Source organism: Argopecten irradians, chromosome 1, assembly GCF_041381155.1.
Source record: "Argopecten irradians isolate NY chromosome 1, Ai_NY, whole genome shotgun sequence".
In the NCBI taxonomy this organism is placed as follows: Eukaryota; Metazoa; Mollusca; class Bivalvia; order Pectinida; family Pectinidae; genus Argopecten; species Argopecten irradians.
The window spans coordinates 22,607,879-22,632,770 of NC_091134.1; the positions used below are offsets into that span (position 1 = coordinate 22,607,879).

General features: G+C 34.0%; 1 protein-coding gene across 4 annotated transcripts in view; it reads right to left on the reverse strand.

Moving 5' to 3' along the window:
- The window catches only part of LOC138321143 (uncharacterized), a 39,182-nt gene that overhangs the window by 9,317 nt on the left and 4,973 nt on the right, over positions 1 to 24,892 (reverse strand). The window contains exons 2-18 of one of the 4 annotated variants that reach the window (XM_069264621.1): positions 19,760 to 20,064; positions 18,871 to 18,903; positions 17,907 to 18,252; positions 13,842 to 15,019; positions 5,297 to 5,427; positions 4,915 to 5,055; positions 4,398 to 4,458; positions 4,093 to 4,177; positions 3,698 to 3,803; positions 3,389 to 3,449; positions 3,063 to 3,196; positions 2,555 to 2,672; positions 2,276 to 2,339; positions 2,060 to 2,122; positions 1,817 to 1,874; positions 882 to 937; positions 538 to 654 (exon numbers count right to left, since the gene is read on the reverse strand). In XM_069264621.1, coding sequence (XP_069120722.1) covers positions 538 to 654; positions 882 to 937; positions 1,817 to 1,874; positions 2,060 to 2,122; positions 2,276 to 2,339; positions 2,555 to 2,672; positions 3,063 to 3,196; positions 3,389 to 3,449; positions 3,698 to 3,803; positions 4,093 to 4,177; positions 4,398 to 4,458; positions 4,915 to 5,055; positions 5,297 to 5,427; positions 13,842 to 15,019; positions 17,907 to 18,144 — 2,611 coding nt within the window. In that variant the 5' untranslated portion in view covers positions 18,145 to 18,252; positions 18,871 to 18,903; positions 19,760 to 20,064. The remainder of the gene's footprint in view (positions 1 to 537; positions 655 to 881; positions 938 to 1,816; positions 1,875 to 2,059; positions 2,123 to 2,275; positions 2,340 to 2,554; positions 2,673 to 3,062; positions 3,197 to 3,388; positions 3,450 to 3,697; positions 3,804 to 4,092; positions 4,178 to 4,397; positions 4,459 to 4,914; positions 5,056 to 5,296; positions 5,428 to 13,841; positions 15,020 to 17,906; positions 18,253 to 18,870; positions 18,904 to 19,759; positions 20,065 to 24,892) is intronic. The other 3 variants (XM_069264612.1, XM_069264594.1, XM_069264603.1) reach the window with 3 other exon arrangements.

Here is a 24,892-nt window from a genome sequence, read left to right on the forward strand (position 1 = left end):
TATCAAACAATTGTCACGACGTAATATTCTGTGACCTGAGGTCAACAGACGGTCAGTCTGTGAGCTGTTGACAGAGGTGAATGTGGGGACTGCAATGAACTCTGGGAGAGATTGTTCATTTGTAACATATTTTTCAGAGAAAATGAAGCAAGTTTCACTCACAAAAAGTTTATGTCACAATCAATAGCTAACCAAAAGGGCAGATAACTGTAAAACACAAAGAGGCCATTCATGTATGGTAAAATACATTTAGAACAAACATTTTTATTTATAAATCATGGGTGATTTGGATTCTCTGACAATTGTTTTCTCTTAAGTATGGATATATGTAAAACAAATTATAATTATAATGGACACCGCAGATTCATTATATAAAGTAACATGTTTTACTGTATTATGTATTTTATTGATACAATTAGACTTGAAATAATAAGGTATACTGTCACCTTCCTCAACACAATATTAATGGCATCAAAATCACACACACATAGCATTGTGTTCCTATCAATGTCCTTATTTATTATGTAAAATGTTTACCACATGTTTGGCGCTCCAGAAGCCGCTTGTGAACCTTGCTTTTATTTCCAGGAATGATCCAGTCAGTCTGATTGTATATAGGGGAGCTCAGATCTCTCCACGGGGCAATATCACAATCTACAAACCAAAAATATCATATCTATATCTGAAATAATACTTTAGATCAAAATGATATATACAAACATGATGTCAAAACCGAAATGTGTGTAATAACTTCTTATTATACTAATGACAGAAATTTTGCTCATTCTTTGGCTTCAAAGACGATTTTCTAATACTACAATAGATATGAATTTGCTGTTCTATAGTAATACACAGGAAAATGTGAAGCTTGTGATATTTACCTGTCTCTACCTTAGCACAGTCCATTTCCTCTAACATGCGGCGGATCATCGTCGACCTGCAACATTTTAAACATCACATTTTCATTGTAACATACAATGGACCTTCTCACCTACATTTTAATACTGTTGTAACATTTAACAGGTTATTTTCGCCATGCAGTGTCTAACTTTGGCTATTTTCGCCTGAGCATTGCTTAGCGAAAATTAACTGGTGAATATTAGTCTGACAACAACTAAGACTTGCATAAATGTTTTCTTTCCTGTATAAACCAAGCAATCAATAAAAGAAATATATAATTACCCATATTGTTACATTATACGCTATAATTATAATGTCAATCCTGTATCTGCTACAATACATCAATACACGCGCTACTAAACGAAATACATGTAACGCCAACAGCTACCAGAAAGAGAACCCTAATCGTTGACATAATACACTGTTTTAATTTAAACCCGTTCTTCAATGGCAAAAATATGAAGTAGCTAAAATTAAATATCATATTTTCAGGAATTCATGTTTTTTGTTTTTGTTATATAGTAGTGGCTTTTAGATTTCATATAATGCAGAATACAGGCTGTATCTAGCTTTACTGGTTTTAGACTGAACTTTCAACTTACATACCCAGTTTTTATTATAAATCATTCCAGTCTAAGAGTTAGAGTTAAAATTTGTCTTCTGGGCTCACCGAAGTAGGTCACAGAGAATGTTAGTCGGAGGTAATACCCCACAAAATAGTCTGGGGACAAATTTTTGTTTTATTTCAACCAAAGCATTACCACAATTGCACAGACCAGTACATTTCTCAAGAATGTATAAAAAAAATTCTCAGATAGAGGAAAGTTGGACAGAAGATCTCAACATGAAATCATGAGGTACAGCTTACAGACACCGGTATCTAGTGCTATGGTGATCCACAGTTTGATGTACTCACCTCACTGTGTGATGAGCCCAGATCTGCTGTAAGTGGCGAATGTTTTCTTCATGCCAATCTGAAATAAAGGGAATTCTAATTGTGAATGATATAAAAAGTAAAAATTATAAAGAGAATCTTTGAAAACAGAAAGATTGTTACATTTGCCAGTTAACAGTTAAAGTTTGACCTGAATACTGTTATAACTTAGTGTTGTGTCCTGAGATAGTAAGATATTGTTGTATGTTAACAAGCAATGGTTACCTGCTTCATATATCCACTCTACGTCGTCGGAGAACTCACAGTCAAACAGCACAAGTGGCAGTTCTGTAAAACAATATGTTTACAGTTATTCCTATTACAAAACAGAACATCTGTAACCTCTGTTCAAATACTTCTTTTGACATAACAAACTTTTAAACATGTTTTTAACATTCAATTTTCTTATTTTCTTTTCAAACAAAACTTGACATATCTTACCTGAAGCCATGGTATATTGTGGTTTCTTAGGTGTCTTCTCAACGTCTAGTAACTCATCAATGATCTGAAAAAATTAACACAATCATATCATAACATACAACCTTCATCATGGTCATTATACTATACTAACATAAACTTAAAACAAATACAGAGTTATGTCCCCTTGGTCATATTTTTTCACCAATAATATTAATTTTGATCAACTGACCAATAAAATCTTTAACAAAGCCAATTATTTAAATCAATGCATTTTAGATTGACCAATCAGAACCAGCGTACCTCTGACTTTTCTTTCCCTTGACCAATCAAATATAAAACAGCAACAATACAGCGAATCTGGTGCCACAGGAATGCTAACCCGACAATGGTAAGTTCACACATCTGATAACCATTCTCCCTACGAGGAAAAAGAAGACACAAATCAATCAATCTCCTTCCTTTCTTTTCAACTGGTGATCATTTATTGAGTCAAACATAAAAATCACAAATGATTAAGAAATCAGATATCTATTTGTTACATCATAGTTTTTTAATTGCTCTTCTGGTACAAAAACAAAAAGATTTGGAATATTTTTCAGATATTGCTTTGTTTTATTGTCAAAGTGTCTAACTTCCCTTCAAATATTCCGATGCATAATGTTATTTTCAAAAATATTTCATACATCAACAAATATCACTAGCATTAAAGAGTATTTCTCCGGAAAAATTGACAAAAGAAAATCAGAATTCTAAGATTATACAAGATTATCCAATTTTTATCAAGGATGTTGCATGTCAGAAAGTTTACCTTTCATCCAAGTTCTTGATGTCAGCCGAGACAATCTTACGCCGGAAATTCACAACTCCATTACCTACATCCATCTTACATAAATTACGGAAATCATGTTCACCTGTGATTTTCTCAGCAGCCTCCGACATTGCCTACAATATGATAGGCACATATTCATTATCATTTTACAGCAAGAGGAACTTTATTTTTGTTAATTATTGATTTAAAGACATCATTGATAATATTACAACACTTTATTACTCTTGAAAAGAACTGAATATAGAAACAATTGAGTACAGAAACTCTGCTACATATATCTACCTATTTATATACTCATGACTTACTTCAATATTGAGGTTGCCCTTTGGGAAAAAATACTTGTATGTTCGTTTCTTGCAGTCAAATCTGAAATTTCCAAATCAAGATAACAGTTAGAGTTCAGGAAAAATAAGATATTAAGTTGGTCAACATTTTCTTTCCAAATTTTGCTGTGGGTTATGTCCTCTGAACTATAACATTAGTCTACTTTAATTGATTTAAAAGTTCTTGGCAAATATCAGATAAATCATTATCATAAAATCATTTCTTACTAAATCTGAGAGTTATGTCCCCTGCATTATACAGAGGTCTATTTGAATTGATTTTTTGCATACCTGGCACTGAAGTTGTCGCTTACTGGAGCCCATGCCAGAATTCTAATTTCAGGAGGTAAAACTTTGTTAAGAATGTGGACATAACGAATCTCAGTTGTCTTCTCACCTGTTAACCAAAATTACACATGATGAGTTAAGTCAATTTATACAACTTATGAAATTACCAGGTACCAATACCTATAAAGGACTCTGTCAACTGACGGAGATTATTTTTTTTATTTACCAGTTGTTGTTGTTTTTTTGTTTTCTTTATTATTGTTATTATTTGCCTGTCTCATTTTTCTTCATACTTAAGCATTCAAAAGATATTCTGTCTCTCTTAATACTTTGAAGTACACCTTTTCACCCTTCATTACTACAGAAGCTATCATATTTTTTCTCCCTTTAGTACTTACCTGGCCTTTCATAGGCTGTTCCATCTTCTCGCACTTTCACTCCTGGTCCCTCTAACAAATTGGTCCGCAAATCAATGGAAATAACCTGTCAAAATCAAACATAACCCTATGTCAATACCTTCATACTTAGCTAAAATGGTAAACAATATGAATGCTTTATAATTAAAGTATTCATAGTATTTAATTAAAGAACTCTCATAAATGGAATTTAAAGAAAGTTTTGGATAAAAGAGTTGAAGTTTATGAGGTTAACTTGTACAACAATATACCAGTAACAACTGGCGGGATACAGGTAAACTACATACCTGGCCGAAGGCACTAACACCTTTATCCGTTCGTCCACATCTGTGATAACTGGAAGTTTCTCTGGAAAACAAATAAACTCTTGGTGAAATCATCTATCTCTGACATGGCTAATAAAACCACATTGTTATCACTACAAGGATAGTATCACAGACTGTACATCATGAACAGCTGTTTTATTCTAGGAGCAACCAATGATGGCTAAATTATTTTCAAGCAGTAAAAATTAATCTGTTTATCTTTAATCATTTTCTCACAATTATTGGTGTAATGCTCAAAACTGAAGTTATGACAATCAAAATATAAACCCTAGATTGTCTTTTTGTATTGCTTTTTTACCTTTAATTTCATTTCTTTAAAGTAAATGAATATGTCATCAATGGCACTTTACACTTGGTACAGGCAGTCAATATGTAACTTACACAATAGCAATAAATAGCATGAAACAAAAGATTCAAACTTAGACTGGCCACAAGAACGTAAGTGAAGTACTGGTGGCAATTCTTATTCTGACTATACCTGGCTTCGATGAGCCTCGTTTTGAGAAGCGCCTCAAACAGAGCAGTTTCTATAGTTTTTTCGGTGTCCTCCTGAGCAGCGAAGCCATGGTAGTCCCAGCCGAGATATAGCACCTTTAGGGCCACATGACGGGTGTTGTACCTATTTTAACACATTAATTTACAATTATATATAAAGTCTAAAACTGTCATAATTGTTAGGACCATGTCACATCTCGTATTTCTCAGCCTTTAATTTTATTTTTCATTCTCCATATTATAAACAAAGACATTTCCTTTTTAACAATTTAGGGTACAACATCACACATCTTTTATGTTTTTTTTTTAACTCTGAAGACACAACGATTATTGACCATATTATTTTCAATTTTTAGAGTTCTTACTTTTTGAAGTCAAAGTCCCGCTGCCCTTTTTTCCGACTCTGTTTGGTGTTGCTCTCCCCCTGCGATTTCAGGACAACATTTCGGAGTTGGTTGACATGGGTTTCAAGCTGTCGCACTCTTGTGATCAGATCCTTAAAAAATAAGAAACAAACTGTCAAACTTGAGTATCACACTACATCCTTGGTTTTCACATCTGTCCTATCTACTCCTTTGTTGGATAACAGTTAACAGCTGGTTTATCAACATGGTGTTTTCTGTTTTCTACCTGCTGTTCAGTAAGATGGATACAGCTCAAAACAAAACTATGTACCAGTACCAGGTGTATATGAATAAAGTGGAGCTTTAAAAATACAAACACAAGTAAAAATGTTGATACTTCAGTACCCATTGCTGATGGATTTTACTAACAATTCTCAGTTTCCCCTCTGATCTTTTGAAGTCATATCCCTCTCCCAGCAATCAGTCTCCACACTCCCCTAACCCATGCACATATTTTGTGTCCCCAGTCAGCTCTTATTCTGCATTCTATACTACCATACAGGCTCCCTCATCTACCAGAACAACCCACCCCAAACCCCTAATCCCGTTAATACCCCCTCATCCTAACTCCTTTACACCTTATCTGCCAAAAACCTCCCCTACAAACTCATATTTTCTTTTACTCAAACATCCATTATTCATCACTTTCATTGAGTGAAGGCAATATATTAAATAAAAACATGTAAAAGATATGAACATATAAATTACACTATTTTTATATGTCTTATTTCATAACAATGTTACATGTACAATATAGCATCTTAAATATACCTTCTACGGTGTATTTTACAGAGGCAACCTTTTACAAAGGGAGGTAATCTGGTAACTTGTATGAAACCATTTCTCAGACATGTATATACCTGGTTCATATCTATCAATTCTTTAATTTGCTATTCATCAGGCCTAAAGTTATTATTCTGGCAAGATTACAGGGACATGGTTGTTTGTTCCGACTCATTTAAGTACCCCATTTTATAGCAGGATTGTGGGAGATAATATGCTAATTTCCATACAGTCTAAAATAGCTTCACCCCTAGAGACGCTGGTAGATTCGATCTACACAACGTCAACAATACTCTTAAGGGTATCACTCCAATAATGTATTACCTAAATGTGTTTTAAGTTCTTTTTAAAGTATTTTCAATGTATGTTTGTCCCGAATATGACTACATTATAACGTACAACATGAATACTTAACAGATTCTAGCTGGCTGCTCAGGGTACATGGATAAAATTGGGAAATATTCACACTAATAAACACTCCCATTTAGTAGTTAACATCATAATCAAAGTCAAATTACATGTACACTCAAAAATATACTTTTTCATGCCAAATTTCCTTTTTCAGATTTCATTTCATTACACTTGCTGGTTAATTTCAAAGTTCATATACTAATTAACAGCATACTCACAACATGCTACATTTCACTATATCATAATTCTGTAACAGCTATTCTCCTTAAAGTGACATTTCATGGTTTATTCTAAATTTCTTTCTCTCTCAAAAAATATAAACGAAATAAATAAGAAAAAAAAATCCCAGTTAATCCCTTTAATTGTTCTACAGACAAAAATGTTTCAAAATTATATTCATACCATCGTCATTATAAAAATAAGTATTTTGTTCAGACATGGTAAAAAAAAAATGGACATTTTGTCTCTTGCTTTAATAATTAACTAAATCAATATAGCCATTAAATATTTTAATGAATAATAATAAAAAAATCCTAAAACAATGCCTTGTTTTTATCTTTTTCCGTTTAAGTAAAAATGCCTGGGGCTGACATTAAGAACATCTGGTACACTGTAGACACACATACCCCAGGGTAGCGTATGGTATCCATAGCAACCTACCCTAATCTTCCGCCACTCATCAAAAATGTTCACTCACCCATACAAACAGCCAGATACAGATATGTAAATCGGACAAATATTAGCTGTAGGGTTGTGAAAGTGAAACAGCAAACACAAAAAACCAATTTCATGAATTTTTATGAGCAATTTGATTTATTTTATTCTTTTTCTCTCTCTAGCTGATACCCATAGGACTTTCTTTGTGTTCATTAAGCCTGCCATACAAACTTTCCAATCCTTAAGCCACCCATCATTTTTCTCCCCATTTACCTCTCTGTTAATACAACAGCCCTCCTATAAGCTAGTTATATGCCAATTTGTTGTAGGATACCCATCAAACTATTCCGCCGCCCAACAACATCAGGGTATTATTCAGTACAATGGGGAAAGTTAAATTGTGATCTATCTCGCTGCTATTGATTCCACTCTATACGACAAGTTTCGAGTGTTGCAGTGAAAATCAGGGAGCTTCGGGGTAGAGGTCTCCCTGGGTGATCGGATGGTTATCGGAAATATGTCTGATTTTATACCCTCGCTACAGGCATTCACTGAAAAGGAATTCTGGATCTCCGCCATTAAAACCTCAACACCCGGACTGTGTAATCGGACTTACTGACCAGATATGTATAATATGTGCAAGTATCTTACCATATACCATAGACTGGCATTCAATAATGTGTGTAAATCCTTGTGCATTGATTTATATATGTGAAATAAAAACTTCAGCAGAAACATAACTTGGAGTGCCGAAAATCATTAAACTAATCTAAATCAATTCATAAACTAAGGAAGAATCTAGAAGTTGTAATTGATCAAATTCTTATACAAGTACTAAATTAGGGAAAAAACAATTCCTTTTTCAGCTTGTATTATTTTGAAATAAAAAGTATTTGAAGGAACACAGTTTCTTTCTTCTCTTTCTCCTTCTCATTTATTTATTTATTTATTTAATGATTTATTCTATTTTTATTTTTTTAGGAGAAGAAAGTAATTCAATGGTCATACCAGCAGTTTGGATTCACAAAAATGCATCTTGTAAATTCTATAAAAAAAAATACTTATTAGGAAACACTCTCTCTGCCCAAAATCTATACTGTTTTACATATTTAAAAGGAAAATGTAATTTGATATAAACTGATATATGTCTGAAATCATATTTGCATACAACGATATATTTCAAACTTTGTGACAATTTCCATAACTTATACACACTGAAACAATACCTAGCCTATTCACACCATCATTGGTGTGTCCCTACGCACAGGTAAATATTTAACGCATTACAACAGTACAAAAACTAGTCCCAATCTGATTTCAGCATTAAATGGTTATTTTTCTTCATTTCTAAAATCAATAAGTTGTTCAATTTTCTAAATTCATTTTTCTAAGTCTTTCCCAAATACAAATTTGATTGTTATGGATTCAAACATGTTTTGTTGCAGATGGAAATCACAGAAGTCACGACCAAGGGAGATAACTTTGTTCAGTAAGGTAAACACAAATTCTAGCATGTTATGACTATCACACCCAATGGATCTGATTGGTTGAACCCACACTATGAATATTCATCCATAAAAAACATGTGTCACATGAGTTATAGCGGTGCGTTTATTTGTAGTACTTCCGTCGATGTAAAACCATGGCGATATCTCCCCGACCTGCATGTTGTCGGATGGTTATTAATCACGCGCGGGACTCCATTTGGTACATGATGCAGGTCTACGATCAAAGCGGACAGATATATACCTAGTCATTGTACCAGCACCGTCTCTGTATAACCAAATCACCGACTCACTAATCATGTCTACTCCTAGAAAGCACCAAACTATATGTAATATCACTAACATCAAAGCCTTTGACCTAAATCTATTCAGTATTTTCTCAAAATTTGTCAAATTTCCTTACCATTTAATCAAATTTTATTGAGAAAGCTTGACTCCTTTTTTGTTAATATAGCAGTTTATGGAAAGACATTATACATAAATCCTAATCAATATTTCCGATATGTGTAAGAATTTCTGAATGAGTTTTATATCCATACCAACTAGGAACTTTGTACCAAGTCCATTGTGATATTGTAGTATATCTGTACATGTATCATTAAAATACTTCTAACGTTGCTCAGTATTGAAAATAGTAATTTGATCTATCAATGATTAGTCTATCTATCATATTTATCAGACTGATATACTGTAGAAGAAATATCAAATATTTAGGAAATGTTTCTCAATTTCATTTTCTCAATTTCTGCTATGCCTCTCCCGCAAAATGTCATGATGTCTAAACTAAAATGTCTATTAAGGAATAAATTAATACAATTCCAATATGTCAAGCGACTGGAAACTTTTGCTGAAGATTTCCAATAGGGAAAATCCTGATATGGACAGAAACCTTTAGACCTCTACTTGACAACCATATAGATCAACAATCATATTAATATGTCATGAATTTGAAACATCCCGAACACTTGATGTTAGTACAATGTATATTCAAATACAGCTAACGAATGTACATGTATAACTGCACTTTGAGTCTGTTGGCAGTTGATTCTTTTAACTCAGGGTTAGATGTGCTGTAACTGGATAGTGTGAGGCTCTAGATGAGGACCAATCGGATCACACGTTATATCATTGTAACATCCTGGTGCTGTAGTATATTGTTATAAAGGCTGATAAAACAACTTCATCATTGTTACTCATTATTCTCATAGATGGATATATGATGTGGGAATTACCTGCATGTATAGTAATTAAACTATTAAAACTATCTCTAAAAACAACATACTACATGTATCTCTCAACATTACTAGGAGGCAATAGTCATATAAAAGGTCAATACAGATTAATATAACTTTCTCCTGCACCCATCAACCTGTGTATCTCTGTTATATGTATAAAGTAGAACAATTCACTCAAAATGCCTCTAGATATAGAACCCTCCACTTCCCCCTCGAATGGGATGGTACAGGACTGTATGGGCTAGATATATAACCCAACCCCATACCCATTTCAATATTGTAAGATTTGTATATGCTAAATACCACACAATCAATTTTTTTTTCAATAAACGATTCACATCTTAACAGAAATGATCAAAATCAATAAGGATTCTCAGCTACTGTATATAATACAACTGTAGAAACACCTGTTGTACAGAGCCAGTTTCACTGCCGAATCCCCTAAAAAACCTGACATACCTCGAGGCTTTTGATATAGAAGACATGCTCTTTTTCCTGAACCTAACCTCTACCATTTTACTATACAGATATTGTTTTTGTACCACTTTGCTATACCTGACAATCCCGCTCAAACCCAGGTAATCAAGCACAGGTGAAAATGATTTACAGAGACAAAGGCCTTTCATATATATTGGAGGCATTTATACCCTTTTTCTTCTCAGCTCAAATGCTGTCGGTACTCGGGATTAATTGCCCGAGGCGAAGACAGTGGCCGATCAAGTGATTTATGTGACAATGTTCTGTCATAAAACAAAAGGTGAGAAAGTATCTGTGTGTTGTACCTGTGTCATCCATGACATATACCACAGGTATAAAACAGAGGTACATTACATCGTAAGTCTACCTCAACAACTAGTACAGGTACAAAGGCATTTCCTTGTAATACGGTACATGTTCCCAAACAGTAGTGCTACAGATTCAGTCTCAATCAACAGTCAATTATCTGCCTTGTAACCTCATTTTTCAATATAAAATGGTTACTTTATACTTGAATATTAGGACTTAAGAGGACTAAAGCAAAAGTTTCAATGCAGTTCCATGATAAATATCAGCTTCATACATTTGGTCAAAGAACACCCCTTCACTCATGAAATGTCATTTTAATAAAATTGCAGAAAAAGGGATAATAATTGAAAAATCATGCGAAGAGCTAAATGTACAAATAAACAGAAAAAAAATTGTTGTTACTTAAAATTAGATAAGGAATAAATAAATCTATGGTCGATCTGCTAAATCTAAGCTATCAAATGTCTAGTTTATTTACCGTACAGGTGGCAGTTACAATGTCTATATTAAATATAATTAATTCTACCTGTAGTATACCTGTAACAGTCCCCATCCACAATTAATATTAATTAAGTATGTACATAATTAATCCACATATCAAACAGGGTTGATTCTATCAAAGATACCACGAACAAAAGCTCACGATTTTACAATTAAATATGACAATTTTTTTAAAATTTATTTCAGGAAGACATATCAATCCTTTCAGCTGTGAATCAAATTTGAAAATTAAAATTCAAAAATTTTAATTAATATTAGGCAGACATGTTAATCCTTTAAGCTGTGGATATAATTGAAAGTTGGTCAATTAATCATTCTGGACGCCAGAGAAAGGAAGATCTACTATAAATTTGTGTATAGACCAGAGTTGGAGGATATGTCTTTTCCATCAGATTCTTACCATTAGAGTGTATTACAGTGTTTTTGAATTAATATTTTGTTGAATTATTTACATTTTTAAATCTTATTCTACCAATACACACCGGACCCAATTCAACATATCCTTATCTTTGAATTCATTTAAGACCTATAGAAAGCTTTGAGAATCTCCAATTTTAAAGACAGTTACAAATGTAACAAAATATTGCCTCCAAAACTGTTTATTGACAGATCCAGTTTATTTATGATGAATACGACTACATACTTTTACTTAATTTTACTTGAACAACAGTGTTACACTGTTAAAAAGTTTAAATATACCCTCCAAAACTTAAAAGAGTTTACATAAACTGTAAATGACAGATCCAGTGTATTGATGATGAATTTGATTATATGACTAAATACTTTGGCAATTTTCCTTCAACATCAAGTCACAACCTATCATGGTGATTTTATTGTTAACCTGTTACCATCCATCCACCCAACTTTACATTGTGACGAGCCGTTATTGAGAGAAAAAGCGACGATACATGTAAAATATTTAAATGAGGTACATTCCTGTACCCTGACTTGTATATTGATCTACCCAATTACAAAAATTCTCCACCCATATTGCTATACATATATAATCAATGTTTAAAGTACATTTCCATTGAAAGTTCCTTTCAGATCTGGGTACATCCTTTCAATATAGAAAACTATCTATTCAAAAGGTAAAGGGGTACCTATCTGTTTTATGAATAAAATTGAAGAATTTCTCAATTAGCTATTGATGAAAATGGATCCGTTTCTTGCTCACAGAAGTACGGGTTCTTATCCTAAATGTAAAATTCCCTTTAAAATACCAGACAGACAGTTCTTCATGAAGTAATGTTCAGGTCTCCACCCAAGAATGACTACTTAATGGTATAAAAAATAAGTTTGTGGTTTTACAACCAGGGATAGACATATATATCATCCACTTGTATCTCATTATACCAAAATATTTCTCTCCTGACCAGTATCTCGCATAGGCCCATTTAATACAAGTTCCTCTTAATACTTTGATTTGGTGATACAAAATGACATAAAATACATTTACAGTTGATTAGTCTCATCTTCCAGTGATCATGACGTCACATTATGACATCATTATGACGGCATTTTTGTGTCATTACTATAACTGGAACGTTGGACTGATCAAATTTTACTTTAACCAGAATTTTTTGGTATCTCAAAACCCTCACACTATTTGTTATCTTTCAGTAAATTAAACCAGTGACAATTTTTACAGTATAAATCTTAATTTCTTATCTATGCTTATTACTTAGTCTTTAAGTCTGTATGTAAGTAGATTGCCAATTGTGGCAAAATTACATCTAAATTAAAGAATTGAAGGGCAGCATGCAGAATAGATAAACACTAAACAGGCAGTGAGAAGGGTAAATTTGCAAGGACCATTCAGATACATAAAGGAGCACACATTTGTATTTTTTAATGTACCCTTAAACTTGGTACCAATGATTAAATAAACTTTCGTGCAACTTGCAAAATTCATGCAACACAGTTAAAGTAAGATTCATTGATTCCAATTAATTCTAGATCTTTCATTATGTCGAAAGTTTGTGGCCCCAACTGATTCCAAATTAATTTGACATATTGAATATGTATAATCCCTTCCTAATACAGCCATCGATACCAACATACCCATCAAGTTCATATGCCGTCAAAAGTATCCTTAATTTAAATTCTAGATACAATTTAACTAATACTGTTTTAGCTTGGAAAATTACCAACAATCATGTGCATTCATTGAATCTTTGAACACGTTTTGGCTATGCAAGATCAGACCACAATACAACATGTTTACATATACCATTATTCTTGCATGCAAATGGTAATGCAAGTTATGGTATGCTTTGACACTTTGATTTTTGAAGATTTGTTTTTTCTCATAATTGATTACTGAACTACAGGATCTTTTGATACAAGTGAGTCCCATAGTTCAAGAAGACATCTAGGGCCTATATCTCTTTCAAAATCACTATACAATTCCATATCATTTCACAACACAAGGGGGAGGAGAGAGAGATATAATCAGTACATAGACAACACTCAATGAAATACAAAACTTCAATATCAAAACACAAACAAATTCTTCAAAACTGAATAAGGCATTACCAAATCTTTTTTTCTTTTTTTTTTTTTTAAATATGAGGTATTGACATATTGACATTTAAAATCAAACAAACTAAAAAAATAAAACGGCACCTTGCCCATTTTCCAGCGACCATGCACATGCTTTGCAACCTTTCTTGCTACCTTCTCTTCATTGGTCGTTTCCATGGCAACGTCTTCCTCCATTGGTTGAGAATCGTTCATGTCGCCGTCCCAGACGTAGGTGTACATGGAACTGTCGGTAGGTTCATCACTAGGGTAGGTTGCCGTCTCCGACCAGTAATCTACAGGACGCACCTCATGTTGCCCGTTCATTGAAGTAAAATTTGAGGACGATGAGTTTCTATCTTGTTCTCGTCGAGCAACAAGTTCTCGTAACTCTTTGCGCACATGTGACTCCATATTGACTTGGGGAGCACTTGGCATTGTTTCTGGAGTGTAAACTGTTTTAGGCTGGGGTAATAGTTGACGGTGGGCTTCCCTCTGTCCTGTCACCTGTGAGGGATGGAATCTCTTCCGAGCTTTAGCACGACCTCCAGAGGAAATCTTAGGAAACACTTCACTATGAGTTACAGTCATTGATGCATCATTAGTGACATCTTCCTCCTGGGATGTTACAGTTTCTGGTAACGCTTGCTGAACGGAGGGTTCTGCCACAGTCTCCTGTGCTTCCTCCGGCTCTTTCTTCACTTTGACTAGAGATATAGGCATGTCCTGACAATAAGTTTGTGTTACACCCTCCAATGTGGGGTAGACAACCTCGCAAGGACTTGCACCATTGTACAACCGGACCGCCGCAGCATGGCTGGCAAACAGCCCCGGGTGACTCACAATAGAAGATACAATACTATTTGGCAAGTTCAATGGCAGACTCATTGGTTGACTAGCAATGATATTTGGCAAGTTATTATTAGATAACGCAGTTGTAAGACTATTTGGCAAGCTGCTTGTCAGACTATTTGACAATGAATTGGTGAGAATATTTGGCAAGTTTTGCGGCAAAACAGAAGCTGTTGTGATGGCTGCTGAATTTGGAAGATCTGAGTTTGGCGATTGAATTATTGGAATAGGAGTAGGGGATCCATTAGGGCTACTGCTATTAGACATCTTTGGTGAAGGTGAACTTTTAATGTCCATTGAGTCGTCAAGACTAGCAAATTGCTCGTGATCACCAAGAACTTCGACGAACCAGAAATTCACATAGCCCAGCCTCATTGTCAGTTTGACTCTGTAGCTACACTTGTGACCCCGCATCTTTGTTTTTTCACACCCTGAAAAATACAAAAGAGGTTGCTCTTATCATTTCTGCATTTATCACATATATTGTTGAAGATTTGTTTTTCAATTTCACAAGTAAGTTTGCTTCTTTGATAGAGAAATAATTATTTCATTGAAAAAAAAAATGATCAAAATGGTATCTCAGGTACATTGCATATTGATACTAAGTATAAATTCATTTTTTGTGGCAGGAAAAATCTTGGAAGATTTTTTTTCAAATAAATACATAATGTATATGCGCGTCAATCTGTCTTAGAAGAGCAAATTCTACCAGACCTTTATTTTATGAATTGATCTCCAACAAATTTTATTCCATTCTTAATTAACCTTTTTTTCGAAGTTACGACAAAAATTTGAATAAAATCATTATCTCTAAAACCTTGTTTAAAATTCCAAAACTGTCATTTAATTACATATTATTCTCCATAAAATATTACTGGATAGACGTTAACCAAACAGCAATATACGAATGACACGTAAAACTATAGTGCACAAATAAAACTGAGGACAACCACCACTGGTTGACAGGAGCTAGGGTGTTTTTACTGGGTGTAGTGACAAAAGGCGTGATTAATTACTACATCGTTCCTAAGAATACGCCACAAGATAAACGATGAAAAATACAGAGGCTACGCACTACCTAACATGGCCAGCAGGGTTTGTTTAATGTACCTGTGTCCTTGTACAAAATCCAGGTATATTTCTTGTTAACCAAGTCTTACACCAGGTAATATCCACTGACAATTTTTCCAGGATATGCACTTCAAAAGCTTTGTTAGAATTTTTGAAATCATATCAAAACATGAAACTCCTGTGAAAACCTACATTTGAAAAGTATTTCTTTAAAAACCAATTTCTTTCATCAGATCTTTCTCAAAAAAGAATGAAGTATAAACAAAATTATGCAGTTGTGTATGTTTCTTGTCAAATTGATTTTTGCTGGAAATCTACAGTTAAGTTGACTAGACTTCCCTTCTCATCAGAACTTAAATCTTGAAGCACATGACTCATTTGATAGTTACAAGATTGAGCTTAATGTGGGGACAATTCCCTAGTTTCCGTATCATTAATTACTGAGTGTACAGGTATATTCTAGGTGTGATGCCTTATCTAACTAACTGTATCTTATCTGGGTTTCTCTAACTAGCCACGAACTACTTTCACATTTTAGATTCAGAATTTTCATAATTAAGATTACATTTTTGCTTTAAATTTTTAGTGAGGAATATTACCTTTTTGATATTTAATTTCCATACATAATATTAAGATGTTTTCATTTGTAAGATACAACATTGATTATAGAATTTTCATAGATAGAAATAAAAATGTTCATGTAAAATAATCAGCAAATTTCCGACCAACCAAATTTGTTTTAGTACAAGTTCAACAGTAAAAATTTCGAGAATGTTGCAGAAGAAGAATCTTCATATTGTCACCTTTGTTCCTTCATATTCATGAATTAGAATTTTCAAAATGCATTAAATAGAATTTAGCACATATTTCTTGCATGCTATGTACCTTACTTATTTTACATATAACATATTTTTTCTATTATGAAATTTATTTACCAAATCCAAATGAAAACTTATTAATGGTATGAAGTTATACTATAATGGTACAGCTAAATAAGGAATAACAAAGCAGTGAATTTGTGCATGCCCTTTCAACATCAGTTTTCAGCATTTTAAATGGCAAATCATGATCAATTTTTTAAAGATGCTCCACCGCTGACAAATGGTATTTTTTCACTATCAAAAACAGAAGCAGACGATTTAGTATTTTTCTTCAGTTACAAAAGTTACTTACTTTACACTATTACCACCATTGAAAAGTTTGAGCTTCTAATTTTACTTCAAGTTAAAAATATGAAAAATAATTATTTGCATCCCAAAAAAATTCTGTGGCACTATATTCTATATGGAATGAAGTACTGAGTGCACATGCACCATAGGCGAAATAAATTATTTTATATTATTTTTTGTCTTAATTAGGCATATTGATACACGATTTAACACCAACTATTGTTCAAATGATGAATATCTTTTATACTCTGTCGGCAGTGGAGCATCTTTAAAGAATTCCCTGAATACATTTACTTTAAAGTGTACAAATCCTATACCAGTAAATCAGCAATCCACAAACTATATCATAACCTGTTCACCCTCCCTTTTAATACACAGGTATAACACCACAGCTTCCTCAACCCCAGTCAGGTGGATGTTACATGTTTAAACTTCAAATCCTGACAGGTCAGTCAGGTTTGATCTCCACCAATATGCACCTGCTTCCGGGTCTTCATTTAGTTATCTTACAAAAAGTCCTACTGTCGCTATGACACTACTTCGGTGGAAATTGTTAAGGAAACACAAGTATGAGTCTTCATGTATAAAGGACAGATAGAATCAACACTTTCAGCTAATTTAGCCATCTACAGTTCCGATTATTGATTTTTTTAATCTTTGTTAAGACTGCGTCTCTTCATGGTGACCAAACTTGTCACCTAAGTCTTGTCAGAACAGATTCTTCAAGATGACCACCAACGTCACAAATTCTTCCTAAGACTCTGGGGATATTTCATTTGTAATATGTAATTACCGAGTAATTACGTTAACATCCTTTACTGTACTATCCAATTCTACCTACGCCTTTCCAAACCCTAAGTCAATTTGCTGTTAAGCTAGCTTTTCTTTATTTTTCTCATGTTTTGGTGGGGTTTTCAATTTCTTTTTCAATTCATTGCAAATATAACCTGTGATACAAATCTTGCCATTTTACAACCTGTGCAATACAATGTCTTTTTCACATTCACTGTTGACTAAATGTGTTTTTATTCTCTATTTTTTTCCGCCAGTTTTCCCTGTATTTCCTGTTGTATCTTACCTTGCATACACTCGCCGTATCCTCCACAGCCTCGTTTACAGGCTCCGGACCCACTACAATATAACGTCTCTCTGGCTACCACTATCTGTTTGGCATTCTTGGCCCGTCCCGCTCGGATCGTCCCATTTTGGAGGACCATTCGGCCGAACTCTGTTAGTGCGAACTGGTCGTCGAGGAATGTTTTTCCTTTCATGACTTCCACGTATATCTTGTGGACCTCGCGACCTTTTCGTAGCATATTGGCCCGTTCGAAGGTGGAGATACCGGAAAGATATGTCCAGAGTTTGGCACATTCGACCAACACGCCCTTCCATGGTGGACGCGGCTCGTCTGCCGGCAACTTGTCCTGTTTACATAACACAAGGAACTTTTAGTAGGGATATAAGCCAGGCAGGATGGAGGTTGGGATTAACTTCAAAACTTATTGCAAAATAATATAGAATGGAATTAAAAAATTATCAGGAATTTTGCACAGTAAATTTCAAGAATCGCTTCAAATAAGTATCAAGAAATTTAACACTATCTGTATAACCAAAAGCGCACTTCATCAGAGAATGTGTCTTTTACTTTTCGAAATACCGGTACTGCACTTTATATGTCTTTAATTTTCAAAATATTTGCAATAAGTTTTAACAAATCTTGCATGGAAAATATTCTACTTTTGATCATGCTTTTCCATCCTCTCTTGAATAGATAAGGGAAGACATTAGATTTAGTTAGCTTGGAACATTTGAAGCTTTCTTTTTCTTTCCATCTTTTGAGTCAAATTTAGAGATATTAAATAATGCCAACGGCATAAACTCTAAATGTCATCAGAGCAATTAGACGTACCTTTATTTCAGTACACGGTTCTAATATAGTAATTGCAATGAAACAAATTTAATATAATTTCTAAATTCATAATCATGTACATATAATGAAATACCATCACCTATAATGTAACAAAATTTGTATTCAAACTTACAATAAGTTCTTTTTTGGGCTGCTTAAAAATATTCTGAAAGAGAGTGAAGGAAAAACACAAAGATCAAAAGTTTGTATCCTGACAGCCCTCTCATTCTCAGTAGACAGATCCAACTACACAGGTCATAGACATTCTACGAGTATTTCAAGGGGTTGAAGGGTGAATTAAACATTTCAACTTTGTCTCAATGATTAAATTTCTAACTTTCGCAGGAATGTTATCATGCAAAACGTTTAAACTAGATAATGCTTATGATGCAGCAAGACTGAAAACATGCAAGCCTGTAAACTGATGTTAATATTGCTTGGAGGAATTGAAGGTTCAAAATCACTATCTAAATATACCTGTATACAATTGCAATTCTCGACTAAGGTTAATTTTCTCTCTATCAGCTTGAAATACATATTTTGGCTATAAACTCTCTAAAAAAGCTATTTTTTGTTTTCAATATACTGATATATGATACATGTTTAATTTTCTACATGATCTATAATTACACATAATTTCAAACATTGAGTGAACATGTATATCTGAAATGATGAAATCGATGAACTTAATTTCCGATACTTTCAGTCCTAAATGACCTCCAACATATTTAATGAAATTAGAAAGGTCTTTCTGTACTCTTCATGTAAAATGAACTTGAATAAATATTTCAATATGCTTTGCAGGAAAATTGAATTCACATCAAAGATCATATAAATTACAGTTTATAATTTCATTATCATCAACAGAATCTTCATTAAGTTTTCATTAAAAGAACAATAATTTGGTTAATTTCAAAGAATCAAAATTAAGAAATTATTGTCAGAAAATTGTCAGAAAGTTTTAAAATATGCATCAGATAAATTTATGGAAAATGAAAATTCATATTCTAATTTCAACGTACAACATATCATATCCATGACAACATATCACCATGCACCAGCCAATCACTGCCCTTCACCTGTGTCGACCTTTCACCTTTCACCTTTCACCACTGCTCCATAAGATTCCGTGACCCTTGACTCGTGCGTGTCAATCCGATTATCGTGTGGCAACCGACGGGGGATGGACATCATATTTATAGTATGAATGCCCAAAGCGGATTGGCAATAGCATTTTTTCAAACACCAGACTATATATGGTTTTCATGCAGCGTGTGTTAACACTAGGGGAGAGAACTCCATTCCACAAACATAACAGGAAAATTACCTAGATATAACAATAAAGAAAATGTCAACATCATAACAAAATAATGATTTCAAAATTTAAACATCTAATGTAACTCTTTAGAAAATATCTCTACATGTTTGATTCCATGATACATAAATCACAGAATCAAACATCTGAGATGCAGACACAATAATTATATAAATAACTAACACTAGAATATTTTGGAAATATATATTCTGCGGCCATGCAAATAATATACTGCTACTTTCAATATATTCATGTAAATAGCATTTCCTTAAAGAATGTGTCATTGATTTAAAGCGGATTACTGTATTTTCAAATTATCTTTAGTTACGGTAAAAATACAAAAAGCTAAAGATTGCAATACTAAGGCCCTTTAATATATCTAATTCAGCAACCTTTAATTTTCAAAATAACAAAACAATTAAATGCTTATCATATATTGTTTCTATGTTTTGTATAGCATTTAAGGCAAAAGTGAAGAGGAGTGTAAAATATGCTCAAACCAACAGCATGCATATACTCAAGGTAATATAAAAGACAATCTCTTGGTCATATACAAGTATATCATACCAAACGATGCTCAACCATGCATGACAAATACAGGGAAATGACTCTAATCACAAGTTCACTCATGCATTAAAATCTAATCTTATCTCCAGAACAAGAAATTAGAAGTACAAACAGAACCTTATGCAAATGCTATTAAGATTTTTACTAATTAACATAAACGTCTAACCAGACCATAAACCAATCTATATACAGTAACAGTCTACGTCTGTATCCTAACTTATTCCCCGACAACAGGTTCTTCCTCTGTATAAACCCCAACCCTGTCTAGACCTCTTTTAGTTCAGTGACAAAACCCTTTAGCCATGATAAAGCCAGGTCTGAGAATAAGCCCAACACTAGGACTGTATGCCAAACAGTTCAGTGAAAAATAAGCCCAAGTCTGGGGAAATGGACAACCTAATTCTAGTATACCCCTCCTTAACTTTGTTGGTGGCATATGATAAACCCACATCTGAGAATAAGCCCACTGTCAATTACAGTTCAGCGGCAAATAAGCCTAGGGTTTGCGACTCAGAGGTGGAGGCTTGCGTAATACATGTATATGTTGGGACATCTTAACCTGTGGGATTTGTTTGGCGACATCAGCCACCATGGTCCCATAAGTACCAGTCTATCATAATGAGTTGTGTTTTAATACATTAAATCACCCTAATTGTAGATTTAGGAAGTCATTCCCATGTTTAGAGGTCCTAATTGTGGATTTAGACATCATCCCATGTTTAGAGGTCCTAATTGTGGATTTAGGGAGTCATCCCCATGTTTAGAGGTCCTAATTGTGGATTTAGGGAAGTCATCCCCATGTTAAGAGGTCCTAATTGTGGATTTAGAGAGTCATCATCATGTTTAGAGGTCCTTATTGTGGATTTAGGGAGTCATCCCCATGTTTAGAGGTCCTTATTGTGGATTTAGGGAGTCATCCCCATGTTTATAGGTCCTAATTGTAGATTTAGGGAAGTCATCCCCATTTTTAGAGGTCGTAATTGTAGATTTAGGGAGTCCATCCCCATGTTTAGAGGTCGCAATTGTAGATTTAGGGAGACATCCCCATGTTTATAGGTCCTAATTGTAGATTTAGGGAGTCATCCCCATTTTTAGAGGTCCTAATTGTAGATTTAGGGAAGTCATCCCCATGTTTAGAGGTCGTAATTGTAGATTTAGGGAGTCATCCCCATGTTTAGAGGTCCTAATTGTGGATTTAGGGAGTCATCCCCATGTTTATAGGTCCTCATTGTGGATTTAGGGAGTCATCCCCATGTTTAGAGGTCCTAATTGTGGATTTAGGGAGTCATCCCCATGTTTAGAAATCCTAATTGTGGATTTAGGGAGTCATCCCCATGTTTAGAGGTCGCAATTGTAGATTTAGGGAGTCATCCCCATGTTTATAGGTCCTCATTGTGGATTTAGGGAGTCATCCCCATGTTTAGAGGTCGCAATTGTAGATTTAGGGAGTCATCCCCATTTTTATAGGTCCTAATTGTAGATTTAGGGAGTCATCCTATGTTTAGAGGTCCTTATTGTGGATTTAGGGAGTCATCCCCATGTTTAGAGGTTCTAATTGTGGATTTAGAGACTCATCCCCATGTTTAGAGGTCCTAATTGTGGATTTAGAGACTCATCCCCATGTTTAGAGGTCCTAATTGTAGATTTAGGGAAGTCATCCCCATGTTTAGAGGTCCTAATTGTAGATAAAGGGAAGTCATCACCATGTTTAGAGGTCCTAATTGTGGATTTAGGGAAGTCATCCCAATGTGTAGAGGTAGCCACTAGCTACTGAAAAAAAGGCTGTCTAAAACGTTGACCCTTGATGCTGATAAAAAGATAACTGTTACCAATAGAAACCCGGCCCCATCAATGTACTCCATAAATTAACATTCACACATATCCTTTATTTGGTGCCCTTTATTTCACATCTACCATCGTCATACCAATGAGAAGATCGACTCTAAATTCAAATTCAATATTCATTTTGAGAAATATGAACTTCCTTTTCCTGTTTTCACTGAAATTAGCAGAGTAATTGTTCTTGAAGTCAAATTTCAGTGAAGTCATTTTGATTTAACCAGTATTAATACCGAGGTGGGAAAGGAAATGGCCACTTTATGATATCATAGTGTACATACACTGTGTAATCCGTTAAGTCAGCTAGGGTAAAGTCAAAAAGGAAAGCAGTGAATAGTACCACTTAATGATCATAAGCTACCCGGATACATCTACACAAAATATATTTACTGTAGTAATACTAAGTCTGTCATATGTATATTCTATGATAATTCTAAGCCTCATGTACACATGATGATTTATCACAAGATGTTCCAGGGATTACAGGGTTGGAGACAACAGGATAAAATGGAACTGATAGGCATACGTATAATAATATATAACCCCCCTCCCCCAACCCTTTGACCAGAAGTTTGAATAATTGAGATTTTTTCTACATGTGTTTTTTTTTGTTGTTTGGGTGCTTATCTATAAGTCATTTGGCTTATTTTGGGGACAAAAGCATATTTATTTGTATAGGTTTATGTGTTGATATGCACTTATTTGTTCATCTAGTTTCAAGGATTCATTTCATTTGTGAATTAACAAGTATTACCTGAGTAGATCATTTGTGGACATACATTTTATACTTATTAGTCTGTAGGACTAATTTGCGGACACAAGTAAGGTGTACATTTACCCGACTGATGTAGTAGCACTAGATTCTGACCCAATTCATGCTTAATTAGGACTATATCTATGCCAGGATACACCCTGGACTTGAGTTTTGTATGTTATAAACTGGGTAGGGTGGTAATTTTGTATGCAGACACACGACAGACCTTCACAAGTGACAGATTTGGGTACATTTACCTAGTGTTAAGGGTGGCATCGACTTTAAATTTCACAAAATAGGTAACACTACATATGGATGTGTATAGCTATCAAATTACTCTTTAAAACAATTCTGCTTTCTTAATTGGATTTTGTTGTCCTTTAAATGTCAGTTTTTCAGTATAACTTAACTCAATGAATGGTATTGCTTTACCGTTTATCCACAGTTCAAGTTTTTAAGGAAAAATTTTTTTTTTAGGTTTTGACATAATAAAAGAACAGAATTTGTTAACATTTAAAAAGTTAATTCTTTTTGTTCTAGACTAACGTTTTCTTCTGCAATATCAATAAACTTATTTTATCCAGTTCTGCGGCCATCACAATTCAGTCAAATAGTATATAGTTTTAGTACTTCATTTATGCTGTTATCAACAAAATATTTCCAGCCATAGTTTTTTTCATGGGTATTTGTCTAATAAATTAAAACAGTCAAATTTTATATCAGAAGAGGACAAGTCACATAGATTAACAAAGACCAACAATATTGTTAATAAGATCTATGATATTTATATAAATCAGAAGGATGGATTAAGTCTGAATTGGAAAGATCACCAAACACCAAAAGGTTAGTCTAATGTTAGTTAAGAATGCCCTGTTCAATAAAATAACAAAACAAAAAAATAAACAAAATGAGATTGCAAATATAATAAGAAATCAAACTTACACTTTTTTGTTCAGATGAATATGAATCCCTGTAGTCAGGCGAGTATGTTTCACTTAAACGCAGCTGTTTAGTTTCGTTGTCAAACATTTTACAGCACTTGTTTGTTACTTCTATAGATCTAAACAGTTCTAATGTTGTGTGACAAAATTGTCAACTAAAGCTTCAAAAATACCCGATTGTCTTCTTCCATAAAATTTTACATTTAAATGATTTTTTGCATACATAAATACAACTTTCATCAGCTGTCCCCAAAAATGATGTCTGGGTCTATACTTCAGGTAAATATCGGGTGTGTCTAACTGTCCAGAAAGTCACAAATAACTAACATCTTACTCAAATCACCTGTAATCAACATTGCCCAGGTAAGGGTAGCCTGTGACCAATCAGAAATAACTCTGATATCTGGGTATTACATATCTATTAATAGGGTATATCTACCTATCCATCAAATCTAACATCAGATACCTGATTGAGATAACAGCCCCACCCCACATAAATCATCACCTGTCAATCGTTAGCACAGGTGTGTCACTCTACCCACAGGTAAGGCCATGTACCCTACTGCTATAAATCACAGACTGACCTCGGCTGATTGACTGTACAGCTGCCAGACCAGACCCCAGGGACACAGAATATATAAAGTATCAGAGAATTACTGTATGGATCTTGATAGTTCAATTCAACAAGATTTTTTTTAATCAACATAATAAGCATGACAAAATTATACAAGCTGATTCC